Below are 20,305 nucleotides of genomic sequence, written 5' to 3' on the forward strand. Positions count from 1 at the left end.
GACTCGCTCTGCGAGGGTCGGCCATTCTCCTGGCACCGGGAAACCGCGGGACTTTCATCCCAGAGACCCTTCGGATGAAAACCCGTCGTGACGGGCAAACCCCCGCCAGGACGCTACGTGTGCGCGCTGCAGGTGCGTGCTCGGTGTGGGGGGCCACGGGGGAGTCGAGGCGATGGCGGAGTTGCTCCGAGACCGTGGCACCACAACGGATCGGGAATTGCGTTGAAATCCGGCTCACGCAAAAGCACAAAAGGGGCGACCCAACGGGACCTGAAATCAAATCGATTCGCCGAGTCGACAAATGTGCACATTGCCCCGGGGATGGCAACTGACAGTCGAGTATGGAAAATCGTGATGTGAACAGATTCTGTTTATGTGCGACACAACTTCACGCCACATGGTCCCACGGGGAAAGACGGTGGCATAAGTAAATACAAAAACGAACCAGTAAACCATTGGTGATTGAATTTAGATTTAAAGCTTTCGTGACTGCAGGGATTCATATTCTTGGTTCTTTCGGTAAAGTCACATATAAGGAAAACAATAAAATAATAAAAATATAAAACAATAAAATTCTCACGACGTTTCGACTGCAACACAAGCAATCATCATCAGGTGTGAAAACCACAGCAAGAAAATTTGAAAAAAAATTGGTAATGGATCAAAGCTATGAAGGTGATGATCCAGGAAAATTATATTATGATGCTGTGGGAAAAGGTAATAAGTTACTCTAAAGTGCCTGGCAATGGAAACGTTGGTAATGATTAGGAAAAAGTCTTAAATATGTTGACGTGTAAATCAGCAAATCAAATTAAATCCACAGAGGAGGGAAAGAAGGATCCCAAGCATGCGACACTCAGAACCAAAAGTGGCAGAGACTCGGCCGAGAGAGTGGAGAGAGAGGAAGAGACTTTTCAGGACTTTATTTCCACTAAAAAATGTACAAAAAAACATTACAGGAAAAAAACACCTAAATTGAAAATCAATAAAACATCAAACTCTTAACAGCGGTATGTGCATGAAATACAAATGGCACCGGGATAGAAGCTGTGGAAACGAGGCGGTGCACGGACATCTCCGTGTGCAGCAAAGTTGTTCAAGGGTTTTTCAATTTTATAAAGAATCAAATGTTTTGACATCAGAATGCGATGTGAACAATATATATTTTTCTCCCGTACAAAACGAAATGTCAAACACCTGAATTTGTTTTTTCTTCAAGGATTCTGTTGTCGTAGTTATGTATGCAGTCTGCAAGTTTTTTTAATGTGGGCACGTGCAAATATTGTCTGGGTACATTAAAATATATCTTTGAAAATGTGTCCTAGACACTATATTTGAAAGTTAATAAAAGTAGAATTGAAACATTAGCACAATGTAGATTTGTATATTGTAGGGTAGAAATATATTTATCATAGCGATGATCTAACATTGGTTTAATACAATTTATATTTTTACTTAGAATACTTTAGCCATGCAATAGACTAAATATAATGCTTGTGTTTTAAAAGAACAAAAATATATTTACCAGGATTAAAGTTGCGCGAAAGATTTTATAAAATCTGAGGCTTGGAGAATTGCATGCTGGGAATTAAATTGAGACAGAAAGGGGTTAATGCATGCCTTGCAGAGCAGGCGCACGTTACAGAGATTATTGACAAAACAGAATGCGATGTGAACAAAATATATTTTTCTCCGCTACATTTTCAAAACGAAATGGCGTCGACATGTCAAACACCTGAATTAGTTTTTTCTTCAAGGATTCTGTTGTCGGTTTTCATTAAAGTGTAATGACAGGGTGACACCTGCTGACATCACAGGGTGACACCTGCTGACATCACAGGGTGACACCTGCTGACATCACAGGGTGACACCTGCTGACATCACAGGGTGACACCTGCTGACATCACAGGGTGACACCTGCTGACATCACAGGGTGACACCTGCTGACATGACAGGGTGACACCTGCTGACATCACAAGGTGACACCTGCTGACATCACAGGGTGACACCTGCTGGCCTGGCAAGGGCTTAACAGGTACGGCCACAGAGGTAACAACCAATCAGGGAAGGAGGCGCATCTGGGGCAAAGGCAACAGGTGGGGCTAGCCGAGTTACTCCGGTAACCTGCTCGAAAGGTTCCACGAGAGGGCGTGGCCGGAGGCGGGGCCTAGCCACGCCTCTGGCCACGCCCTCTCGTGTAACCTGCTCCGAGGTTCCACGAGAGGGCGTGGCCGGAGGCGGGGGATTCGCATTGCTGAGGATGTTGTAGGCAAGCTGACACGCCACTTCCCGTGCTCCCTCCTCGCTGGAGCTCAGAAATTCGGGGAAGATGCCGGCGCCTCCTCCCACCCCAGGAATCGACATCTTATAGAGGAGGCCCACGGGTATCCCGGGCTCCGAGTAAGCGTGCAGCTCGAAGATTGGGTAGCTGACGCCGGCGGTCTGGCACAGCATCCGCAGCCGCACCTCCCACGACAGCATGGCCGCCTCCGGCAGTGCCTCGAGAGCAATGGGCATGGGCCGCAGGTGGAGAGGTACCCACCACAGCTGCATGCGTGGCCCCCAGCCCCCAAATTGGCTTTGTGCGGCTTTGCCGGTGCCCGTGCACTCCGGCTGCAGCAGGTCTGGCACGGCCGCCTCCATCTCCACCGCCGCGGCCGCAGCCACCCGCTCCGAGATGGCCCAGTCCACCTTGATGGTCCGGCCCCATAGCTGCAAGGTGATTCGAAGGAGCTTCTTCCTGGCCATGGCGGCCGCGCGATGGCTCCCGTACTCGATGAACGCGTAGCCTCGGTTGAGAGTTTTGTCCCAGCGACAGACGCTCATCTTGACGTCCACCACGCCCTCCGTGGCACCGCTCATCGCCATCATCACCTCCGCTCGCTTCTTGTCCTCTGGCAGCCCCCCAATGAAGAGGCGGCGATTGTCCACGCTAAAGTGGACTCCAATGCAGTGTCCGGGACGGATCTCTAATTTGTTGAGTTTCTTGACGGCATCCGTGGCTTCGACGAGCGTCGCGTAGGTAGCGAACGCATAGCCGCGGTTCTCTCCGCTAATCTCCATCATGAGGCGGAGCTGGTAGAGCTTCCCCACCGTCTCCAGCACGGGCACCAGCTCATCCTCGTAGAGGTCGCGCGGGATCCTCCCCAGAAACACCTCGTAGCCACGGGCGGGAGGGGGCCCCTGCCAGTCGGGCGGTGGTCCGATCTTCCTCTGTCCGTTCTCCTGGACGATGTTGTACCCCGTGCGCAACATGCGGTCCAGCAGGACCTTCATACAGGCCATGCCGAGCGCCGATGGTTTGGCTACTACGGTGGTGCCGGGGCGGCGCCTTGGGGCCCGGTGGAGCCCTTGACACTCCGCGCAGTCGCCTCGTGCCGACAAAGCCACGGGGGGAATCAGCTCCTGAAGAGCCAAATCCCCGGCAGGAACTCGCTCGGCCCAAACCTACAGGCCAGCAGTGGAGAGAGGAAGAGAGAGAGAGTGGAGACGGATGGAGAAAGAGAGCCGCGTTTGTTCGGTCCATGGGCCTAAATGTGACGTTAGCGTAGCCTGTGCAGTATGCATACAGCGCTTTTGTCAATCCACTGCTGGATGAAGCCCTCCCGCACATTGCGCAGAGGAAACAAGAAACACAAACTCACACGTGTCCCGGCATGCGTTTGTTTGTCCTCGGAAATGTTCACCGAGCGATGATTTTGCGTTTCGAGCGGCGCTCACGAGGCGGCGTTTGACTTCGCGCGGTGAACTTCGCCCGTGATGACGTCACTGGGCACGACAGGAGAGGTCGGCGCTGACTTTTAGCGCCGGTTTTTTTCTCCCCATCCAATAGTCCATGAGACGCTTCAAAATGAGACCGTTTTGCCGGTATCAAAGTATGACAAAATAAGAAGAGATTTGATCCTTTTTTGGCAATAAAACGGGTGTTTAGATGTTCAAACACCAAACAGAAACCTTCTTCAATGAATCTTAAGATCTGTTTTATTGCCAGAAAGGATACAACCTATTCTTATTTTTTCATAGCCCATGAGATGTCTCCTTTGTCGGTACCACGTGAGGTGGCCTACATTGAGCAGTTTCAATTTCTCTATGTGGCCAGTGATAAACAAATGCAATGAGTGAGACTATCAAGTAATTTACTTTCATTTTCCATCCAAATAAATGGGTACGACTGAAGTTTTGCTACCTTAGGTGGTACCGAGTTCTGCTCTGGACCATGAGTGGGCCGTTTAATCAATTTTGGCCAGTTTTCAACATTGTTAGGTCCCTAATAGCAACGTGAGCTGTTGTACTACAATTGTGTTCATATTGGATCATCTTTACAACAGAGCAGACATGCAGACAGAGCTAATGCTTAATGCTTTCAAACCCTCATTGTTGAAATGTGAGTTTACTTGCAAATGGAATCACAGTCCCAAATCATGACCGCAGAATGGTTGGAGCGAGTTGTTGGGGAGGGTGGTGGGTCGGGGGTTGAATTGCCATCATCAAAGCAGCACACGCCCCACCTTATGAACCACACAGAGTAATCACGTGAGACAGACGTTGTATAGAAATGAGTATTGTTGTTGTAGCGTTCACCAAAACGATCCAGGATATCTTCTTTGGTTCTTTCGGTAAAGTCACGTAGAATGAGAATAAAATAATAAATTGATAAAATAAAATAACACAAAAAATCCTCACGACGTTTCGGCCACAACACAAGCGGCCTTCATCAGGTGAAGGGACGAGACTGTCTGGAGGACAGCGCTGGAGCGAACAAAGCGAAGCTCAGATCGCGACCTTTAAGCTGTGTGAGAAGAAACAAAAGCGCCTTGACAAAGGAATTAGCTTGGAATTTAGCATTGAAACGGCTGAGTGATTAGCTTGTGACTGGTCACAGAAATGGCTATGTTAAAGTCAGCATACACATTCACAGAGGCATCTATTACAAATCAAACAGGAGAATTTAGCATTGAAATAACTAGGAGAATTTAGCATTGAAATAGCTGAGTGATTAGCTTGTGACTGGTCACAGAAATGGCTATCTTGAAGTCAAAGCCTACACATCTGAGCTATTCACAGTAACTGGGTATACACTACACTATATAATGAATACTATATAGTGAACCAATAAAAAACTAAAATATAAATTACCTCAATGTTATCAATAAACTCTATATATTCTCCAATCAGCTAAGCTACCAACAATAAGTCGTTATATATCACAATTCTATATGGCGAAAAAATGGGTGGATTCTTACCCTCAACTTTAGCACGTACACCAGGCTCTCAGCCTCTCAGGGCTAATGGTTACTCCGACTACACAATCCGCAAAGCCATCACTCCAGTCATGAAGGATCCTCTTGTGGATCCACTCAAAACCATCACCTTATCCTACATTGCAGGGGTCACTAAAAAGATCTCCAAAATCCTGAATAAATACAAGATCCAGGTCCGATGCAACACAGTACATAAAATACGTGATCTGATTCCATCTGTAAAAGATGCTGTTCCAGACATACAGTACCCGGGTGTTTACAAACTAAAGTGCCTCTGTGGTAGTAGCTACATTGGAGAAACCAAACGACATATCTCGGACCGCATCCGCGAACATAAAGCAGACTTGAAACACGGTAGAACGAACTCCTCTGCCGTGGCAGATCACTGTTATAATTCAGTGGGCTCACATGACATTGACTTCTCCAAGACGGAGGTTCTTTGCAAACCAACCGGCTACCATGAGAGATTTGTTCATGAGGCCATTCACATATACAAGCACAGAGACAATTTCAACCGAGAAGATAGATTCTGGCTTAGTAACCATTGGAAAGATGTTTCAAACCATTTCCGTTCTTAATTTTGGTACCGCCAAAGGTGGTCTAATGATGTAGATGACTTCCCCACGCTCAGATTTTAATCTGGCTGAAAGAAAAAAATCATCCAATCCAAATCGATGTTATATCTGCCGAGTTTCCAAATCCAGAGGAAGACCCAAAATCTGTTTGCAGTAGTGACCGCAAATATGATTCATGGACCATGCGGAAACCTTAATGTCAATGCAGCAGCATGTATGAAGGACATAGAGAGCAGCAAGAAATATCCGAGACAATTTATTAAAGACACACAAACTGGAGATGATGGATATCTTCGCTATAGAAGGTGAGCTCCAGCAGACGGTGGATACACAGCAAGACTGAAGATTAGAGGCAACACGGAAATCGAAATGGACAACAGGTGGGTTGTTCCGTATTCTCCGCTTCTTTCTAAAATGTTTCAGGCGTAGATGTGTTGACCACGCTCCACCTCCTCCAGTCAGTGTGTGTATCATGGTGTGTCAGTGTGTGTGTCAGTGTGTGTCCGGCAAAACAACCCCCTACCTCCTCGCGGTGCCGGACGGGCAACTCTGTCGTGGACAGTGCTGTGGGGGGAGATCCAATTTTGATTGGCTCCTCCCCTCATGGCATATGTGTCCACCACAGGGGCTAAACGGGGGCTCTGGACGGGTGCGAGGGGCTGGTAACCCCTCCACCTTCAATTAATTACCACGAAACCACGAATTAAACTGAAATATGTAACTAATAAGCTTGTGCCGGAGGCCCCAGGGGGCCAGGCGTCTATGACGTCTCCTGGCCAAACCCCAATTGGCGGAGCCAGGAGATTGAATACCTACCCTCGGGGCTACTCCAGAAACAACGAAAAGCCACTACGGGTGGCCACGTGGAATGTTCGAACGCTCACTGCAGAGGAGAGGCTGCCACTCCTCTGTCGGGAGCTGGACCGGTACCGCCTGGATCTATGCGGCATTCAGGAGGTCCGGTGGACCGGCTCTGGCTCCTGCCACCATGAGGGGTGGACAGTCCTCTACTCGGGGCAGCAGACTGCCAAACAACAGGGTGTGGGTCTTCTTTTGAACAAAAGAATGAAGGGGGCGTGGGAGCGTGGCGGTGAGGTGTGGGAAGCTGTAAGCCCCAGGCTACTTTGGGCTCGCCTTCCCATCAACCGGAGGCGAGGAATGGTGGTCGTGGTTACTTATGCCCCCACCGAAGATGAACATCCGTGGAGGGATGCAGGCAAAGCCGATGAGTCAGATGCCTTCTATGACCTCCTGTCACAGGTGCTGGCTAAAGTGGCCCCTCGGGATAGAGTCATCATGTTGGGTGACTTCAATGCCCGAGTTGGTCATGATACTGGCACCTGGTCTGGAGTGATTGGAGGGCATGGGCCAGATCAGCCCAATAACAACGGTAGGAGGCTGCAAGATTTTTGTGCAGCCCATGGGCTTGTAATTACCAACACGCTGTTCCGGCATCGGCGCATCCACACAACATCATGGATGCATGCCGGGTCCAAGCAAGAACATCTGCTGGACTACATAGTGACGGACCAGCGAATGCGAGCCCATGTCCTTGACACCAGGACCTACCGTGGAGCTGATCTGCCCTCTGACCATCGACTAGTCATCTGTAAGATGCGCCTGCCATTCTTCCACTCCGGTGGTGGGTGTACACCCAGGACCCCATTCCAACATAAAGTGGCCTGGTCTCAGTTATCTGATGAAAGTTGCAAGCGAGAATTTCATCATCGCTTGCGGCTGGGATTGGCATCGTCCCCGACTCCTCCTGATGTCGAGGGTAAATGGGCGAGGTTTAGGACTGTGACTCATGCAGCTGCAATGGCTGCTTTGGGTACGCGGTCCAGACCTCCCCAGAGACCCTGGCTGACAGAGGAGGTGTTCAGGATGGTTGAGAAAAAGCGACAGGCCCACTGTCATCGGCTACAGAATCCCACGTCAGAGAATGAGGAGGCTTACCGCAGCCTTCGCTCGGAGGTTCGGAGAGCCGTGAGGCGCTGCAAGGATGGGTGGTGGTCGCGGGTTGCTGAGGAGATGGAGTCTGCCTCAGTGGCCCGTGATCACAAATCTCTATTTAACTCCATCAAAAAAGTAACCTGCAGCGCCACACCTATTACCATCATTAGGGGAAAAAATGGTGATCCAATCTCCGACCCCCAGGAACAGGTTCGCAGATTTGCTGAGCATTTCTGTGAGGTCCTGGGGGAGGGAAAATCCCTCAGCCAGGAAAACATCGTGGCACAAAGTGAGGATGACCCTGCTGAGGCTGCGGTGCCTCAAATATTGGAAGAAGTCACCCCTGTGAGTGGCTGGCTGAGGTGCCATCCGTTGAGGACAGCAAGTTGGCACAGTAGGGGGCACAGGTGGTGCATCAGCCAGTCGTCTCAGTCAGTCGACCTGTCGCATCTGGGTCTGCCCCGTGACCTCCTGCCAGCGGGCGTTCGACAATTCACGTGGCCTCAAGGTGCACATCGCCTGGCACAAGCGTCGTGGTGATGTCACCGCCACTTAGTGGCGAACTGCGGTTGTTGTTGTTGATAGTGGAGCTGCTGGTAGTATATTTGGAGTGTGCGTGTCTCTGCCTCGTGGTTGCATGGATTTGTTTCTGGTTCCTCCGGTTTCCCCCCCTCCAGATTTAGAATTAACGTCACACATTTAAAATATTTAACTGCGATACATTTCCACACGATGAAGTCACTTTGTGTTGAGCTTTCATTCGTGATGGCCAGGTCGCTTGTGAAAAAAAGCTACATAGCTCAGTGGGCCTTACCTTGTACAATAAAATAGAAAAACTAGTTTATAGTTTAAGAGAGATTAGTTGGATCTGTCACGTGGGTTATTTTAAAAAAATGTTATTCGTTTCATCAGGTCATGTGCACAGATTACAAAAACATTTGGAGGGAAAAAAAAACATGCTGGCCGTTATGTGACTTCACCGAAAAAGCCAAAGAGTACGTTATGGTCAAGTTTTATCAAAACATTTTTTTTAGGATATTTGCTCTTAATGTGCTTACTTTCCCCCAGCACATTCACTGCATTGTCTTGGTGAATGCGAGGCATCGCGTGGTCATAACCCACCGGGTTATTTTCCCCTTAAGTGTCAAGAGATTGACATTCTCAATGGAAATCATTTCAGGTATTCACTGAAAGTGTCAGAGCTGAATGTTCAGGATAAAACTGAACATTCGTGCTAAAGATTGGTGCCATATTGTACGATTATAATTGTGCAAAATGCAACCAAAACACAATTAGCACGGTTAGCTACGTACCGCTACAGTCTACATTATAGACTGCCAGTACACTCACTCAGCTTAATAACCATTGCTACAGTCAACATTATAGACTGTCAGTACACTCACCATACTTAATAACCATTACTACAGTCTACATTATAGACTGTCAGTACACTCACCATACTTAATAACCAGGCTACAGTCTACATTATAGACTGTCAGTACAAACACCATACTTAATAACCAGGCTACAGTCTACATTATAGACTGTCAGTACACTCACCATACTTAATAACCATTACTACAGTCTACATTATAGACTGTCAGTACACTCACTCAGGTTAATAACCATTACTACAGTCTACATTATAGACTGTCAGTACACTCACCCAGCTTAATAACCATTACTACAGTCTACATTATAGACTGTCAGTACACTCACCATACTTAATAACCATTACTACAGTCTACATTATATACTGTCAGTACACTCACCCAGCTTAATAACCATTACTACAGTCTACATTATAGACTGTCAGTACACTCACCATACTTAATAACCATTACTACAGTCTACATTATAGACTACATTATAGACTGTAGTACACTCACCATACTTAATAATCATTACTACAGTCTACATTATAGACTGTCAGTACACTCACTCAGGTTAATAACCATTACTACAGTCTACATTATAGACTGTCAGTACACTCACCATACTTAATAACCATTACTACAGTCTACATTATAGACTGTCAGTACACTCACTCAGGTTAATAACCATTACTACAGTCTACATTATAGACTGTCAGTACACTCACCATACTTAATAACCATTACTACAGTCTACATTATAGACTGTAGTACACTCACCATACTTAATAACCATTACTACAGTCTACATTATAGACTGTAGTACACTCACTCAGCTTAATAACCATTACTACAGTCTACATTATAGACTGTCAGTACACTCACCATACTTAATAACCATTACTACAGTCTACATTATAGACTGTCAGTACACTCACTCAGCTTAATAACCATTACTACAGTCTACATTATAGACTGTAGTACACTCACCATACTTAATAACCATTACTACAGTCTACATTATAGACTGTCAGTACACTCACCATACTTAATAACCAGGCTACAGTCTACATTATAGACTGTCAGTACACTCACCATACTTAATAACCATTACTACAGTCTACATTATAGACTGTCAGTACACTCACCATACTTAATAACCATTACTACAGTCTACATTATAGACTGTCAGTACACTCACCATACTTAATAACCAGGCTACAGTCTACATTATAGACTGTCTACATTATAGACTGTCAGTACACTCACCATACTTAATAACCATTACTACAGTCTACATTATAGACTGTAGTACACTCACCAAACTTAATAACCATTACTACAGTCTACATTATAGACTGTCAGTACACTCACCATACTTAATAACCAGGCTACAGTCTACATTATAGACTGTCTACATTATAGACTGTCAGTACACTCACCATACTTAATAACCATTACTACAGTCTACATTATAGACTGTAGTACACTCACCAAACTTAATAACCATTACTACAGTCTACATTATAGACTGTCAGTACACTCACCATACTTAATAACCAGGCTACATTATTATTCACAAATTAAATCGTTTGTATTTGGTCAATGTCCCAGAGCCTCAACACTGCCCCATAGACCCAACACTGCCCATAAATTCAACAGTGCATATTTAAACTATCTGCGAATCACGGGCTGGACATTTGAGGCCACTTTTTACCTCACGTTTTCCCTCACGAGAGGCGATCTCGCACCCCTGGGGGGTCGTCATCGTCGTTAATTTCTGCTCCGAAATAAAAAAAAATTCAAATCCGCACCTCACGACTCTCAAAATGGCGCCTGGCCGAGGAGGAGTCTCAAAAATTTGGCGGGAAAAAAAATCCCGCGTCACGTGGCTAGGGAGGAACCAAATCTGATTGGCTCCAAGTCGCCGCTTGGACCAATCAGAGAGCTCCAAGCGCCTCGCCTCACAGCAGCTCCGCTCCTGCACTGATAGATCACTGCAGAAGGTCTCTCGTCTGTAGTTGAATGGTGTAATAGTGTGTGTGTATCTGTGTGTATGTGTGTGTATCTGTGTCTCTGTGTGTGTATCTGTGTGTACGTATGTGTGTGTGATGTGTGTGTGTCTCTGTGTGTAATGTGTGTGTGTCTCTGTATGTGTGTCTCTGTGTGTGTGTGTCTCTGTGTGTCTCCGTGTCTGTGTCTCTGTGTGAGTGTCTCCGTGTGTGTGTGTACATGTGTGTCTCTGTGTGTGGTGTGTGTCTCTGTGTGTGTCTCTGTGTGTGTACGTGTGTGTCTCTGTGTGTGTGTCTCTGTGTGGTGTGTGTCTCTGTGTGTGATGTGTGTGTGTCTCTGTGTGTGTGTCTCCGTGTGTGTCTCTGTGTGTGTGTCTCTGTGTGTGGTGTGTGTCTCTGTGTGCGTGTCTCTGTGTGTATCTCTGTGTGTGTGTCTCTGTGTGATGTGTGTGTCTCCGTGTGTGATGTGTGTGTCTCTGTGTGTGTGTCTCTGGGTGTGTCTCTGTGTGTGATGTGTGTGTCTCTGTGTGTGTCTGTGTGTGTGTATGTGGGGAGCGGTAGTGTAGTGGTTAGCGCTACGCCGCGCTACGATTCTCTGAACCGGTCCTGGGCCTCCCCTAGGTCGACTCAGCCTCAAATGAGTACCTGGTGTAGTGGTGTGTAGTAAACATCACCACTGGGGGAGACAAAGGCGGTCGGGCGTGGTGTTGGCCACCCACCCCCTCGTGTGCCGTGCCGGCCCTTATAGGTGCTGCTACTCGCTTACAGCACTCGCCCCTACAGATTGTTAAGGCTGTATGTGTGATGTCTGTGTGATGTCTGTGTGTGTCTTGTGTGTGTGTGATGTCTGTGTGTGTGTGATGTCTGTGTGTGTGTGATGTGTGTGTGATGTCTGTGTGTGTCTTGTGTGTGTGTGTGATGTCTGTGTGTGTGTGATGTCTCTGTGTGTGTGATGTCTCTGTGTGTGTCGTGTGTGTGTGATGTCTGTGTGTGATGTCTGTGTGTGTGTCGTGTGTGTGTGTGATGTCTGTGTGTGTCTTGTGTGTGTGTGTGATGTCTGTGTGCGTCTTGTGTGTGTGATGTGTGTGTGATGTCTGTGTGTGTCTTGTGTGTGTGTGATGTCTGTGTGTGTGTGATGTCTGTGTGTGTGTGATGTCTCTGTGTGTGTGATGTCTCTGTGTGTGTCGTGTGTGTGTGATGTCTGTGTGTGATGTCTGTGTGTGTGTCGTGTGTGTGTGATGTCTTTGTGTGTGTGTGATGTCTGTGTGTCTTGTGTGTGTGTGTTGTGTGTGTGATGTCTGTGTGTGTCTTGTGTGTGTCTGTGTGTGTGTGATGTGTGTGTGATGTCTGTGTGTGTCTTGTGTGTGTGTGATGGCTGTGTGTATGTGATGTCTGTGTGTGTCTTGTGTGTGTCTGTGTGTGTGTGATGTCTGTGTGTATGATGTGTGTGTGTGATGTCTGTGTGTGTGTCTTGTGTGATGTCTGTGTGTGTCTTGTGTGTATGATGTCTGTGTGTGTGATGTCTGTGTGGGTGTGTCTTGTGTGTGTGTGTCTTGTGTGTGTCTGTGTGTGATGTCTGTGTGAGTCTTTTGTGTGTGTGTGATGTCTGTGTGTGTGTCTGTGTGTGATGTCTGTGTGTGTGATGTCTGTGTGTGTATTGTGTGTGTGTGTGATGGCTGTGTGTGTGATGTCTGTGTGTGTCTTGTGTGTGTCTGTGTGTGTGTGATGTCTGTGTGTGTCTTGTGTGATGTGTGTGTGTGTCTTGTGTGTGTGATGTCTGTGTGTGTCTTGTGTGTGTGATGTCTGTGTGTGTGATGTGTGTGTGATGTCTGTGTGTGTGTGATGGCTGTGTGTGTGATGTCTGTGTGTGTCTTGTGTGTGTCTGTGTGTGTGATGTCTGTGTGTGTCTTGTGTGATGTGTGTGTGTGTGTCTTGTGTGTGTGATGTCTGTGTGTGTCTTGTGTGTGTGTGTGATGTCTGTGTGTGTGTGTGATGTCTGTGTGTGTGTCTGACAGGTGATCCGCTCTTTTGAAATCGGATGAGGTAATCTCGCAGATCCTCATCGTTTGAGCAGCGTTAAGCCCCTCCCACAGATTTGAATATTCCCCAAGCTTCCTAATCACTGCCAGGCTCAGGCGTTAACATCTCCTAGCCACCGTGATGATGATGATGGTGGTGGTGGAACCCACGACCTCCTGCTGTATACCAGGCGAGGTAGTCAACATCTCCTAGCCACCGTGATGATGATGATGGTGGAACCCACAACCTCCTGCTGTATACCAGGCGAGGTAGTCAACATCTCCTAGCCACCGTGATGATGATGATGGTGGTGGAACACACGACCTCTTGCTGTATACCAGGTGAGGTAGTCAACATCTCGCTCACCCCCAGGCTTGGTTGCAGGATGTCCACGAAGGGTCCCAAGTACTCGTTTGGCCTACTGCTGGATTCTCCTCCCCGGCGCACAAAGACCAGAGCCAAGCTACACAGCACCACCGCCTCCACCTCCTCCGCCTCCTCGTCTTTGCTCAGCTCCACGCCCGCGGCACGCCACTCCAGGATGCAAGGTCAGAGAGAGTGCAGGAGGGCAATCAGCGGCGGAGCCAGGGGGCGGGGGGGGGGGGTGACAGGGTTAGACAATTGTCACCCCCGAAAAAAAAATAAAAAATCGAAAAATCTGAAACATTGTGCGTGTAAGTGCACGACACTCGGTCCGGCGGACTTCGTGTAACTGCACCGTCAGAGCGTGTCGCCAAACCGATGGCGTCTGGTTCAAGCCTGACTCTAATCATCTTCTTTGGTTCTTTCGGTAAAGTCACCACCACGTAGAATGAGAATAAAATAATAAAATAAAACAATAAAATTATCACGACGTTTCGGCCGCAACGCAGGTGGCCTTCTTCAGGCCACCTGTCGTCCCAACAGGTTTGTCCCTTTAAACCTGAAGAAGGCCACTTGTGTTGTGGCCGAAACGTCGTGAGACTTTTATTGTTTTATTATTTTATTCTCATTCTACGTGGTGACTTTACCGCAAGAACCAAAGAAGATGAATCCTTGCAGTCATGAAAGCTTTAAATCGAAATCTCTAATCATTCTTGAAGTTTACATTTATTGAATGTCACCCCGGGCTGAAAATCCTGGCTCCGTCCCTGAGGGGGATGACGCCTCTCCGCGGATTATTTTGATGTTGACGGATTACCGTACTTTGGCTCCTCTTGCTCCTTATCCTTTGGTTCTTTTGGTGAGGTCACGTGGACTGCTACTACGTCAGCTCCTACGTCGGCGGTCCACCTGCTGTGTTCGTTTCACACCTGGTGACGGTTGCTTGTGTCGCGATCCAAACGTCGTGATCCATTAAATTGTTTTCGTACCTACGTGAGTTTTTGCCGAAATAACTCAACAACATGAATTCCTGCGGTCACAGCAGTTTTAAGGAACAGATTGCATCTCGCTGCTCTCCGCTCCCTGCGGAGCGTTAAGGCCCCGACAAGCCCACGGCTTTCCATTCCGGGCACCGTTCTGTGATGTTGCGTCGAGCGAATGTGTGGCCCTACGCAGCCTCTCCCCCCCCTCCCTTTAGAAAATCAGCTCGCTCCCTCCACTAGGGTCTTGTAAAGGGGAGCACAATTAATCCTGGCAAACAGGATTTCGCACAAGACCTCGCTGGGGTTGGTGGGCGGTGGGGGGGGGAGACGAGAGGGAGGCGTCGTTCCTCGCCAGCTGTCGAAGTATGCAAGCTCTCTCTCTTCTGTTTTTGGTGAAGCCTCTCTCTTGAACGATGTCGGCCTTCTGGTGCCATCGCGCTCCCCCCGTGCCGCGTTGGAACAGGGCCGTGAGCGCGAGGAGCCCCGAAGAAAACGGACCGCTTTAATTAAGTCTCCGTCCGCCCCCCCCCCCCGTTTCTCTTGTTCCCAGAGTCGGGATTGGCCGACCGGAGCGGCAACGCCGACACCGCCACAACCACCAGCGGCGGCACCAGGGCCCGCGGCGGCGGCAGGGCCCGCGGCGGTGGTGGCGGTGGCGGCTGCGGTGATGCTCCCACCGTGGTGATGCCAGGCTTCTCCTCCTGGGCCCCGCGGGCGCCCCTCCCCGCTTCCCGGTTCCGTGCGGCGCCAGGCGGCTCGCGGCGGCAACGCCAGCGGCATGCGCCCGGCAGCAGCAGCAGGGCCACCACGTCCACCGGTAGACTCGCACAGAGACCCGTAGACTCACACAGAGACTCGTAGACTCACACAGAAACCCATAGACTCGCACAGAGACCCGTAGACTCACCACCCTTCATAGACTCACACAGAGACCCATAGCCTCACCACCCTTCATAGACTCACACAGAGACCCGTAGACTCGCACAGAGACCCATAGACTCACACAGAGACCCATAGACTCACACAGAAACCCATAGACTCACACAGAGACCCATAGACTCACACAGAGACCCATAGACTCACACAGAAACCCATAGACTCACACAGAGACCCATAGACTCGCACAGAGACCCGTAGACTCACACAGAAACCCATAGACTCACACAGAGACCCATAGACTCACACAGAAACCCATAGACTCACACAGAGACCCATAGACTCACACAGAGACCCATAGACTCACACAGAAACCCATAGACTCACACAGAGACCCATAGACTCGCACAGAGACCCGCAGACTCACACAGAAACCCATAGACTCACACAGAGACCCATAGACTCACACAGAGACCCGTAGACTAACACAGAAACCCATAGACTCACACAGAGACCCATAGACTCGCCACCCTTCATAGACTCACACAGAGACCCGTAGACTCGCACAGAGACCCATAGACTCACACAGAGACCCATTGACTCACACAGAGACCCGTAGACTCACACAGAGACCCGTAGACTCACACAGAGACCCATAGACTCACACAGAGATCCGTAGACTCACACAGAGACCCGTAGACTCACACAGAGACCCGTAGACTCACACAGAGACCCATAGACTCACACAGAGACCCATAGACTGACACAAAAACCCATAGACTCAGACAGAGACCCATAGACTCACATAGAGACCCGTAGACTCACACAGAGACCCGTAGACTCACACAGAGACCCGTAGACTCACACAGAGACCCGTAGACTCACCACCGTTCATCGACTCACGACAGGAGGCAGCACCCCGTCTCTCTTGTGGCCCCGCAGCGACCTCGTTCTCCACGACTGACGACGCCGACGCCGGCGACGACGAGGAGGAGGAGGAGGTGGAGGCGAGGTCGGTGGTGGTGGCGTTGGCAGAGGGCCGAGGTATCGCTCGGGGCGAGGTCGGCCTGGCCAGCATCGACCTGCGCTGCCCCGAGCTGGTGCTGTGTCAGTTCCCCGACAGCCAGCCCTACGTCAAGGTCAGCCTCCGCCCCTCCTTCTCTCTCCGTGCACGAACACAAAGGGCCCCCCCCCCCGTGCAGTGCGTGTTATGAAGCGGGCCCTGAATTAAAAACTAAAACACGCACATTCTTCACCTGCGCGGTAAAACGATTGTCATTTTTTTCACTTGCTGTACGGCCGGATAATGCGACGCATCTCTAACCTAAGTTTTCTTTGTGGTTGTGGTTGTTTTGATTTGAAGCTTTCGTGACTGCAGCAGTAATTCATATTCTTAGCTCTTTCGGTAAAGTCACCACGTTGAAGGGAAACAATAAAATAATAAAATATATATAAAACTATAAAAATTCTCACGACGTTTCGACCATAACACAAACGGTCATCATCAGGTGTCAAAACCAATGGCAAGAAACATTTGAAAGAAGTGGCGGTTCACATTAATTTATTTATTTTCAATCGGTGCATTTATTTATAAAAATACGTTAGCGCCACGATTTGTCAGTTTATTTAGAATGACGAGTCCATCTATGTTCTGAAAAGAGGAGGGGGGAGACGAAAAATTAATGTATGCTGTCTGAAAGCCACCGTAAGCGTGAACAATCAATTAAGACCTGAAATAGTTTATCAAATCCTTCCAATGATTGCTAAGCCAGAATACATCTTCTCGGTTGAAATTGTCTCTGTGCTTATTATTTTATTGTTTCCCTTCAACGTGACTTTACCGAAAGAGCTGAGAATATGAATCACTGCAGTCACGAAAGCTTTAAGTCAAAATTTGATGCTTTTCTTGGTCGTGTTTTTGTTGGTTTGTTGCGGTTGCACTCTGATTCAAGAGCCGGATGGCTCACAGAGCTATACCCAAAATAAACTGAAAACTGAAACTGAACCTTCAACACGCTCAGCCGTTCGTAAAAGCTGAAGGGCGGTTTCGTATTCTGGTAAGAGAGCAGAATCACCGAACCGGAATTGATCGCTTGAAAGCGTTTAGCGCGGGGCCCTTGAAAGTGCGGGGCCCAGTAGCCACGTAAGTAGCTACGTGCCAATGTGTGCATGTCGTTATTCTGACGGTATGCAGTATATATATACATTGACAGGTTAAGTTAGTCTTAAACTATTAAACACTAGTTTTTTTATTTTACCTTACCTCATGCACCTACCTTGGCACAGCAGTCAACCCACTGCACCTGTGTCTGTCCCGTGACCTCCTCCTGGTGCACCTAGCCTGGCACAGCAGTCAACCCACTGCACCTGGGTCTGTCCCGTGACCTCCTCCTGGTGCACCTAGCCTGGCACAGGAGTCAACCCACTGCACCTGGGTCTGTCCCGTGACCTCCTCCTGGTGCACCTAGCCTGGCACAGGAGTCAACGCACTGCACCTGGGTCTGTCCCGTGACCTCCTCCTGGTGCACCTAGCCTGGCACAGCAGTCAACCCACTGCACCTGGGTCTGTCCCGTGACCTCCTCCTGGTGCACCTAGCCTGGCACAGCAGTCAACCTACTGCACCTGGGTCTGTCCCGTGACCTCCTCCTGGTGCACCTAGCCTGGCACAGCAGTCAACCCACTGCACCTGGGTCTGTCCCGTGACCTCCTCCTGGTGCACCTAGCCTGGCACAGCAGTCAACCCACTGCACCTGGGTCTGTCCCGTGACCTCCTCCTGCTGCACCTCAGCCTGTTGTTCTCGTTGCTGGCGCTGCTGCTGCTGCTGCTTGTTCAGGCGATCACCAAGCTGCAGGTGCTACGCCCGCTGGAGGTGGTGATGCCGCACACGGCCTGCAACCCAAACGCCAGCAAAATGTTCACCCTGCTGAGGGACTACTTCCCTGTGAGCACGCACGGAGGGCATCGCCACCACTCACCACGCGGAGACTCCTAGACTCATCACACAGAGAGCCATAGACTCACCACACGGAGACTACTAGACTCATCACACAGAGACCCATAGACTCATCACACAGAGAGCCATAGACTCATCACACAGAGACTCATAGACTCATCACATAGAGACATAGACTCATCACACAGAGACCCATAGACTCATCACGCAGAGAGCCACAGACTCACCACACGGAGACTCCTAGACTCATCACATACAGAGCCATAGACTAATCACACAGAGACTCCTAGACTCACCACACAGAGACCCATAGACTCACCACACAGAGACCCATAGACTCATCACACAGAGAGCCATAGACTCATCACACAGAGACCCATAGACTCATCACACAAAGAGCCATAGACTCATCACACAGAGACCCATAGACTCATCACACAGAGACCCATAGACTCATCACACAGAGACCCATAGACTCATCACACAGAGAGCCATAGACTCATCACACAGAGACGCATAGACTCAACACACAGAGACCCATAGACTCACCACACAGAGACCCACAGACTCATCACACAGAGACCCACAGACGCATCACACAGAGACCCATAGACTCACCACACACAGAGACTCCTAGACTCATCACACAGAGACCCACAGACTCACCACACAGAGACCCATAGACTCATCGCACAGAGACCCATAGACTCACCACACAGAGACCCACAGACTCACCACACAGAGACCCATAGACTCATCACACAGAGACCCATAGACTCATCACACAGAGACCCACAGACTCACCACACAGACACCCACAGACTCACCACACAGAGACCAAAAGACTCACCAGAGACCCACAGACGCACCACAGTGGGTGCTGCCACCTCGTGGTGAGTGCGTGTGCAGGAGGCCCACGTGACCACGGTGCTGAGGAAATACTTCAACGAGGAGCGGGGCATGGACGCCGTGCGGAGGCTCTGCGTGCCCCACATGGCCACCGTGCTCATGGACGTGCAGGGGAAGTGAGTGGGTGTGTGTGGGTGTGTGTGTGCGTGTGTGTGGGTGAGTGTGGGCGTGTGTGGGTGTGTGTGTGGGTGTGTGTGGGTGAGTGAGTGTGTGTGGGTGTGTGTGTGTGAGTGGGTGTGTGGGTGTGTGGGTGAGTGAGTGGGTGAATGTGTGGGTGTGTGGGTCTGTGAGTGGCTGAGTCGGTGTGTGGGTGAGTGAGTGTGTGGGTGAGTGTGTGGGTGAGTGTGTGGGTCTATGGGTGAGTGTGTGGGTGAGGAGCTCACCGGTGAGCTCCTCCGGCAGGCAAGGCTGCGTTGGCTGGGCCATGTAGCCCGCATGCCCAGCCACCACATGCCCAAACAGCTTTTGTTCGGCCGCATCGAGGGGGCTAAACGGGCACGGTACGGGCTAGAGAAGAGATGGAGTGGTTAGGGTTACCCACTCACTCACCCACCCACCCATCCACTCACCCATCCACTCATCCACCCACTCACCCATCCACTCACCCACCCCCCTCTCACCCTCCCACTCACCGACCCCCCGCCCACCACCCCCAGATACTACTGCCTGGCTTCGCTGGCGGCGCTGCTGCAGTATGTGGAGTTCATCCAGGGCGTGGTGCTCGCCCCGGCCTCCGTGCGCGTCTCCTTCTGCGGCAGTGAGCGCACCGCCATGATCGACGGCACCACGGCCGCCAACCTGGAGCTGCTGCGCAACTCCCACGACCCCCGGTAGACGATGCCTCCTCCTCCTCCCTCGCTAGCGGGGATAGCCGCTCCCCCTTCTGTGTGTTGGTGTGTGTGTGTTGGTGTGTGTGTTGGTGTGTGTGGTGTGTGTGTGTGGGTGTTGGTGTGGTGTGTGTGTGTGGGTGTGTGGGTGTGTGTGGTGTGTGTGGTTGTGTGTGGAGCCAGGAGATTGAATATCTAC

General features: G+C 49.7%; 2 protein-coding genes across 2 annotated transcripts in view; one reads left to right on the top strand and one right to left on the bottom strand.

The window, feature by feature from the left end:
* Positions 1-1,974: 1,974 nt before the first annotated feature.
* On the bottom strand, positions 1,975-11,007 carry LOC142918155 (dead end protein homolog 1-like). The gene is made up of 2 exons (XM_076062258.1): positions 10,880-11,007; positions 1,975-3,447 (listed from the first exon to the last, which is right to left on the bottom strand). The coding sequence occupies exons 1-2, from the start codon at positions 10,928-10,930 to the stop codon at positions 2,029-2,031; spliced, it is 1,470 nt and encodes a 489-aa protein (XP_075918373.1). The 5' UTR covers positions 10,931-11,007; the 3' UTR covers positions 1,975-2,028.
* A 181-nt stretch (positions 11,008-11,188) lies between these two features.
* The window catches only part of LOC142918187 (mutS protein homolog 4-like), a 29,659-nt gene continuing 20,542 nt past the window's right edge, over positions 11,189-20,305 (top strand). Inside the window, exons 1-7 of the mRNA XM_076062313.1 lie at positions 11,189-13,217; positions 13,578-13,741; positions 15,090-15,376; positions 16,255-16,554; positions 18,251-18,358; positions 19,280-19,395; positions 19,936-20,109. Of these exons, the coding sequence (XP_075918428.1) occupies positions 13,213-13,217; positions 13,578-13,741; positions 15,090-15,376; positions 16,255-16,554; positions 18,251-18,358; positions 19,280-19,395; positions 19,936-20,109 (1,154 nt within the window). The 5' untranslated portion in view covers positions 11,189-13,212. The remainder of the gene's footprint in view (positions 13,218-13,577; positions 13,742-15,089; positions 15,377-16,254; positions 16,555-18,250; positions 18,359-19,279; positions 19,396-19,935; positions 20,110-20,305) is intronic.

This window comes from Petromyzon marinus, unplaced genomic scaffold (genome assembly GCF_048934315.1).
Source record: "Petromyzon marinus isolate PM22_M1 ecotype Great Lakes invasive population unplaced genomic scaffold, UKy_Petmar_22M1.pri1.0 PM_G_Scaffold_56, whole genome shotgun sequence".
Lineage (NCBI taxonomy): Eukaryota > Metazoa > Chordata > Hyperoartia > Petromyzontiformes > Petromyzontidae > Petromyzon > Petromyzon marinus.

Excerpts from the sequence above, each read along its gene's own strand:
- LOC142918155 (XM_076062258.1), bottom strand. The coding sequence starts at position 10,930 with ATGACGACCCCCCAGGGGTGCGAGATCGCCTCTCGTGAGGGAAAACGT. Across the intron at positions 3,448-10,879 it reads CTCGTGAGGGAAAACGTGAG|GTTTGGGCCGAGCGAGTTCC; the intron begins GTAAAAAGTGGC and ends GCTGGCCTGTAG.